This window comes from Martes martes, assembly GCF_963455335.1.
Source record: "Martes martes genome assembly, chromosome: 9".
Taxonomy (NCBI): Eukaryota; Metazoa; Chordata; class Mammalia; order Carnivora; family Mustelidae; genus Martes; species Martes martes.
Window position 1 is genome coordinate 120,994,600 of NC_137896.1, and position 7,793 is coordinate 121,002,392.

General features: G+C 45.0%; 1 protein-coding gene across 1 annotated transcript; it reads left to right on the forward strand.

Moving 5' to 3' along the window:
• The first annotated feature begins 345 nt into the window (after positions 1-345).
• WDCP (WD repeat and coiled coil containing) lies at positions 346-7,379 on the forward strand. Its single transcript, XM_080814029.1, has 3 exons — positions 346-2,187; positions 5,210-5,327; positions 6,677-7,379. Exons 1-3 carry the CDS (start codon positions 361-363, stop codon positions 6,802-6,804), a joined length of 2,073 nt encoding a protein of 690 aa, XP_080670155.1. The 5' UTR covers positions 346-360; the 3' UTR covers positions 6,805-7,379.
• Positions 7,380-7,793: the final 414 nt, after the last annotated feature.

The window sequence follows — 7,793 nt, forward strand, 5'->3', positions numbered from 1 at the left end:
ATCCCAGGGTCCTGGGATGGAGCCCCGCATTGGGCTCCCTGCTCAGCAGCTCCCCTGCTTGTTCTCATTCTTTCTCTCTCTCTCTCTCTGACAAGTAAATAAATAAAGTCTTTTAAAAAAATGTTTATTTCCTCGATGCAAAAGCCAATCAAAGTTTATGTATTGCATTTGCTTGTTATGGCACAGTAGTGTCTTTGAATCTGTGACATTCGTTTGTCCTTTTATCCCCTTGAAATACTGACTTGTGAAAGGCCTGAGCCAATTGTCTTGTAAAATGTCCTATATTTTGCATTTGTCTGACTATATTCTCCTGGTAAGTCTTTCCTTCTTGCCGATTTCAGGCAACCTGTATCCAAAAGGATGGAGTTGGGAAAAGGAAGACTTCTCAGGACGGGGCTGAACGCCTTGCATCAGGCGATCCACCCCGTCCATGGCCTTGTCTGGACTGACGGGCATCAGGTGGTCCTGACTGATTTACAGCTTCCCGGTGGAGAGGCCAGGTTTGGAGATTCCAAGGTCATTGGACAGTTTGAACACGTATATGGAGTGTCCTGGGCGCCCCCTGGCGTGGCTGACATGCCCGCTCTGCTTGCCATCTGGCACAAGAATTCTGTCACTGTGGGGCAGCTGTGTCCCAGCACTACGGAGACAAGCCAGTGGCTACTGTCGCGGACCTGTGAGATTAGAGAATCACTCCCCGTCCTTCCCCAGGGCTGTGTGTGGCATCCAAAGAGTGCTGTCCTGGCTGTGTTGACGGCACAGGCTGTGTCCGTCTTCCCAAGTGTCCACGGTGACGTTCCCCGGGTGAAAGCGGACATCGACACCGGGGGCCTCATTCACTGTGCCTGTTGGACCCGGGATGGCCGGAGGCTGGTGGTGGCAGTTGGCAGCAGCCTGCATTCCTATATTTGGGACAGCGCTCAGAAGACTCTGTGCAGGTGCTCCTTCTACCCAGTGTTTGATGTGGACAGCTACGTGCGCTCCATCGGGGCCACCGCGGACTCACAGGTCGCTGTAGCCACTGAGCTTCCACTAGATAAGATTTGTGGCTTAAATGCATCCGAAACCACGGACATCCCACCTGGTGGGGAAGACACTCATCTGTGTGCTTCACCAGTTCCTGAAGGGGTAGCCACTGGGGACCAAGGGGCGGTTGCTTCCGAAACGAATTTTGAAACCTCGGGTTCTCCCGTTTCTCCTTCCTTTTCAGATCCTCTAGATCTAACTCATATACATTTCAATACCTCCAAACTGGAGGGTAGTTCTCTCATTTGTCTAAGAAAAAAGGACTGCTTGACAGGAACTGGCCTGGATGCCTCACATTTGGTCCTTGTGACCTTTGAGAAAGAGGTCACCCAGACCAGAAAAGTCACCATTCCCGGCATTCTGGCTCCTGATCTGATAGCATTTAATCCTAAAGCCCAGGTGGTCGCGGTGGCTTCCAGTAGTTACAATGTCATTTTAATCTATTCTGTCATTCCCTCGCGTGTGCCAAACACGCGGCAGATTCAATTAGAGAGAAGTGAAAAGCCCAAAGGTATATGTTTCTTGACAGATAAGTTACTATTAATTTTGGTAGGAAGACAAAAGTCCACTGATGCGGCATTTCTTCCTTCTTCAAAAACTGATCTGTATATCCTTCGTTTGATTGTTAGGGAAGTAACATTGGAAGAATTTCCAGCAACAGCAGGTGAAAACCAGACGGGAGGCTCAACTCTCAGTACTCTGTTAAATAAAACAGACAGAAAAAAGCGAATTGAGAGTCTTTCCCCAGATTTTTGTCCCCCAAACAGAGGGCTCTTAACAGCTAATGGCAGTGGGCAAAGCGGGCGGCCCGGAAGACCCCTTATTGAAGAAATCAGAAGTCCTCCCGCCAGTGTCTGGGACGGCTCCTTTGCCCTTGACACTCTAGCTGCCCAGCCCGTTAACTGCTCGCTGCCAAGGCCCAGATCCGGCCCCACACCCTCGCCCGCCCTAACTCCCGCACCTCCTGACTGGCCTCCAAGCAAGAATGTACAAAGGGAAAAGGAAATTTCCCAGCTGTCTAAGGAAATAGAAATTTTATCTAGGACCCTGACTGAAGTGCAGCGACGTCTCTCCGAACTCACAGATGTTCTACAAAAGGAGAAGTCCTCTGCTGTGTATCCTCTCTCTCAGGATCTGCCCTATGTGCACGTGACTTATCAGGTAACTTCCCCATTGAGGGGCTGCCCCTATACTCAGCGGGTACCAGCACGAAAAACTCATTGTTGAACAAGATGGTGTTGTAGCCCAACTTCCCTGACCTGGGGGCGTGGTACATTACAGGCAAGTCGTTCTGCCTCTCCGGGGTGGTTGGCTGCCAGCCAGATGGGCACGCATGCCAGCATACACTGGGATTGTATCACCCGCATGGTGTAAAATAGGAATGATTGTACTCATCCTGGCAATTTACATTCAGGAAAAAAAAAGAATTCTCCTTATTGTGCTGTTTCACTGTGGGGAACTTTTCCTTGTGCATTGCAGAAAGACTAGGTTGATTTAGAAAGATTTAATGCATGTGCATACATAACATATTACGTGAATGGAATCATATCTTATCTGTTTTTATCGTGAACATTTTCTCTTCCCATTGAACTTGGCCCGCCCCCCCCCACACCCCCGCTAAACTCACTTTAACTCACAACTTAAGGTGGCTCCCTCTGTTATTTTAGTTCATGCTCCTACAATCTTACACACTTCTTTGTATACATAGGTCTCTAGATGTGGGGGGTGGGGGAGTGTCATTGTTTTACAAAAATGGGGTCACGGTGCAGTCTCTGTACTGAGAATACACTGTTTCTGTAGCTGGGCCCTTGGTGGACATTCAAACTGCCTTTAGCTCTTCATTTCCGTGTCCTCAGTCACTCCCAGTCATGCTGTAGTAGTACCCTTATGTGTAGCTATTTGCACTCCTACTTTTATTTCTGTTGGGTTGGTTCCCAGAAGTGGAAGTGCTAATTTGAAGAGTATATATGTATGTTTCCATTTTTCCGAGAGTTGCCAGATTGCCTCTCAAAGATTTTTTACTTACTGCATCATCACATGCCCCTTTTCAACCTATGAGACTGTCCTTTTCCTCACAGCCCCACCAGTCTGATTAAGTGTGAAGTGCTTTTCACTTTTATTTGTTTGTATTTCCTTTACTATTAGTGAATTTGAGTATGTCTTTGTGGTTTTTGGCCAACTGAAGATGAATTGCCCATTGCTCATTTTTTTCCTATTCAGTTACCAGTTTATAAGAGGTTTATAAAAATTCAATACATGTAATAGTCTAGATTCTCTTGCATTATTTTATTACATTAGTTTTTACACTTAAGTTTTTAATCTTTCATTAAATTTTGGTGCATGGTCCACTCAGGGTCTTGAGTTCAAAGCCCACACTGGGCATAGAGCTTACTTTAAAAATTAAGAAAAAAAATATGTCTTTAATCCCATTGAACTTGATCTACCCCATTTGTTATCTATAACTTAATATACTGGGATCTAATTCTGGATTCTCTATACTGTGACTACTAGAATGCTGATCTCTTTATCTAGAACTTTACTGATATCATACTAATTTGATTACTATGGACTTCTGTATCTTCATTTTAAAAGATATTTGCAGAAAGTTGGTATCAAAATCATTGATAAGTAATATACAAATTATTGTTTAATATGGTCAAGAAGAGATATTTTAATTAGTTTTTCCTTTTTTTTTTTTTAAAGATTTTATTTACTTGATAGAGACACAGCAAGAGAGAGAACATAAGCAGGGGGAGTGAGAGAGGGAGAAGCAGGCTTCCCGCTGAGCCAGGAACCCAATGTGGGGCTCAGTCCCAGGACACTGGGATCATGACCCGAGCTGAAAGCAGCCGGCTTAATGACTGAGCCACCCAGGTGCCCCTAATTAGTTTTTTCTTAAAACTACTATTGTTTGGGGGCGCCTAGATGGCTCAGTCGGTTAAGCAGCTGCCTTTGGCTCAGGTCACTGTCCTAGTATCCTGGGATCAAGCCCCGTATCAGGTTCCCTGCTCATCAGGGAGTCTGCCTTTCCCTCCCACTGCTCTTGTGCTCTTGCTCTCTCTCCCTCCCTCTCAAATAAAAAAAATAGAATCTTAAAAAAAAAAGTACTACTGTTTGACCAACTCAAGGATGTAGGTTTTTAAAAGAAGCAGAGAATAGTTTAAAACTGAATTAAAATTTTTTTATTGTGAAAATTTTCAAACATATATTCTTTAAAGATTTTTTTTTTTTTAATTTGACAGGGATCACAAGTAGGCAGAGAGGCAGACAGAGAGAAAGAGAGGGAAGCAGGCTCCCTGCTGAGCAGAGAGCCCGATGTGGGACTCGATCCCAGGACCTGAGATCATGACCTGAGCCGAAGGCAGCGGCTTAACCCACTGAGCCACCCAGGCACCCACATATATTCTTTATTATGAAAAATTGTAAACATAAATAAAGACTACATAATGAAATCCTTTTAATATCTGTCATCTGGATTTAACAGTTGTTAACATTTTTTGCCATAATTGCTTTTTATTTTTTAATTTCCTAAAACATTTTAGGTAAGAATGTCATGGTATTTAACCCATAAATATTTTGAGATCTAAACCTTTTGTTGTGTTAAATAATGTAGCCAAGGGGAGCCTGGGTGGCTCAGTAGGTTAAAGCCTCTGCCTTCGGCTCAGGTCATGATCCCAAGGTCCTGGGATCAAGCTCCGCATCAGGCTCTCTGCTCGTGGAGAGCCTGCTTCCTCTTCTCTCTCTGCCTGCCTCTCTGCCTACTTGTAATCTCTGTCTGTCAAATAAATAAATAAAATCCTAAAAAAAAATAGTGTAGCCAAAATCTCCTTATTTACAACTGGTCTAGTTACTTTTTTTTTCTTTTTTAAAGATTTTATTTATTTATTGGAGAGGGGGGAGAGAGAGAGCGCGTGCTCATGAACACTAGTGGGGACAGGAGCAGAGGGAGAGGGAGAAGCAGGCTCCCCGCTGAGCAGGGAGCCCAATGCGGGGCTCCATCCCAGGATCCTGGGATCATGACCAGAGCCGAAGGCAGATGCTTAATTGACTGAGCCACCCAGGCACCCCACAATTGGTCTAGTTATAAAGATAGTAAAAAACTACTTACACATTCTGTTCTTAAGAAATGTTAACTCTATTGCTTTTGCAATCAGTTTAACAACTTTTATTTTTATACGTGAAGAAATCTTATTGTGTAGGTCCTGTCGTTCAAAAAAGAGCCATGCTCCTCTGCAATGGGAAACTAAGTCTGAAGACAGTTCAGCAGACTTTCGGCCTCTCTCTCATCGAAATGCTCCATGGTAGGTAGAATTCAGGTATTGGCTCTACCCCACACCCCATCCCTCTACCATGTGTTTTGTTAAGTTTCGTTGATAATGAAGATGAAGTGTACAAACCCCTCGGTGATTCACGAGACAGTTCACGAGAATTGTGCATTGTCTGCTGTATACCCAGGTCTATCAAAAGAAGCCAAAACACACAGAAAATATGGGTTCTGCCCTTAAGGAACATACAGCCTAAGTAGAAGCCCTGAAAGTACGCAGGAAGAAACTAGAGGAGTTACCAAGCAATATATAACAGCTGCAGAGCAATGACATAAGTACCTGTTGCACTAAACACAGAGATCCTAGCAGCGTTGCAGAATTTTTCTTAAAGGAGTTGTCGTTTTAATACACAGCACACACGGAATGAGAAGGGCATCCCTAAATGCCAGCAAACTGAGCCATGTCCACTCTACCAGATGCCCAACACGCCGGGTTTTTTATGCCTCATTCTTCTCACGATAGCCACCACGTTGAACATGAAATCCGTTTCTTTTTTCCCCTCTTAACATCGTAGCAGCATTTTCTGTTTTGACACATGCATTTGTGATATGACTTCGTAATTGTCATTTGTCCTGGGTGAGGTTAATATTCCACTCTGAGTGTACTGTATGTTACTTTGCCATATTTCTCAGACCTTTCAGTGGTTTCCAGCATTCGGCATCATACGTAGCACTAATAAAAACCTCGCTGCATAATTTACATGTGGCCCTTAGAAAGTACAGATTTTCAGAAGTGAAATTACAAGGTCAAAGGTGAGGCACAGTAGATTTGAAAAAACCAGAACGGGTCCAGGCATGTGTTAAGGCCACTGGCCTTGGGTTACCCCAGAACAAACCATTCAGGATTATCCAGACCATTCTAGTCTAGCCCCTCTGCGTGCTTAGGTGTCTAGAGGTTGGTGTGGCTCTGAAGAATAAAGGTTCCTCCAGAGAGTAGCCGTTCTCACTTTCACATTGTTCTTGGAGAAACTAACTGCTTAAGAATCTGTAGATAGGGACACTCCACGCACAACCCCTAACACGTGTGTGCCACATACACAATCCTATGCGTAGCCCTTTGTGTTAAGTGTCTCACCTGGGTAAAGATGGATGTCCCCAGCCATGCCTGTGCCATCAGTACCATCAGTGCCCGCTCCTGCCGCATGATGTCACCCTCAGCAGTACTCAGTCCTTCCGTCTCCCCACTTATCTGCACGGTCTTATGACAATCAGTTCAATATTATCAGCGACTCTCTTCTTACCCTCAAAAAAAGTATTCGTCTTCTTTTTCTTCATAGAATAAGACGAGATATCCTAAATGGCCTGTGTGTTTATTTCACTCTGCAGACTCACACTGGATCCTTCTCTGTGCTGACAGCGAAGGCTTTATCCCGTTAACTTTCACGGCCACTCAGGAAGTAACCATCAGAGACGGCAGCGCAAAGGTCTTCACGGACTCTCTCTTAGAGCCTTAATCCTGCTCTTTCTCTCGAAGTCTTGAGACACCTGTCCAGAGCGTAGACACCACTGGCTAACCCACCCATTTAGGCGGTACGGCCTGATGCTTCTTTTTTTTATTTTTATTTTTTATTTTTTAAAATTTTTTTTAAAAGTTTTATTTATTTATTTGAGAGAGAGAGAGAATGAGAGAGAGAGAGAGCATAAGAGGAGAGCGGTCAGTGGGAGAAGCAGACTCTGTGCCGAGCAGGGAGCCTGATGTGGGACTCGATCCTGGGACTCCAGGATCATGACCTGAGCCGAAGGCAGTCGCTTAACCAACTGAGCCATCCAGGTGCCCCGGCTTGATGCTTCTTTGTGGAGTATTTGCTGCATAGCTTTCCACATGAGGCCACTCAGAGGAGAGCTGTTGTCCACCGTGGACTCTCCTCGGCTGGGATTTGCACTGTCGCTCAGAGGTGAAGGCTCTGCCGTGGTTGCCTCGGCCGCTTGTCCTCCTTGTCCCCTGCACCCCCAGCCCCGGGCTGCAGCTCCCTGCTGTCTAGCAGAGCTCAGTCTTCATTAGATGGCTCAAAAAGTGGTTGTTTACGTATTCGAGACTGTGTGGTTTTGTCTAAGGGCAGGATTCCCAGAACAAAACAGTATTCTGATGCCATATGGATTGTGTTTTTTTGTTTCTTTGAGGCTTTCCTTGCGCAAAACTGTTAAAGCTGCCTTAGAAGCACTTAAAAGGTACTTTAACGTTGTTTTAGATCATTTCCTTGGCTTAGAGATGAAAGCAAGAGGTCCTGGAGAACATAGGCTCCGGCATATCCTTCTTACCCCAAACCAGCAGCAATCAGCAGAGCTCAAAAGAAGACAAAACAATCGATTGACCTCTGTCCTCAGAGCTACCTAGAACAGGAAGTAATTCTGATGTTGGCTGGACCTTCCAGAGTTTAAGCCTAACTATCTTGCTTCCTTAAAAAGTTCTGGTTAGGGGCACCTGGGTGGCTCAGTGGGTTAA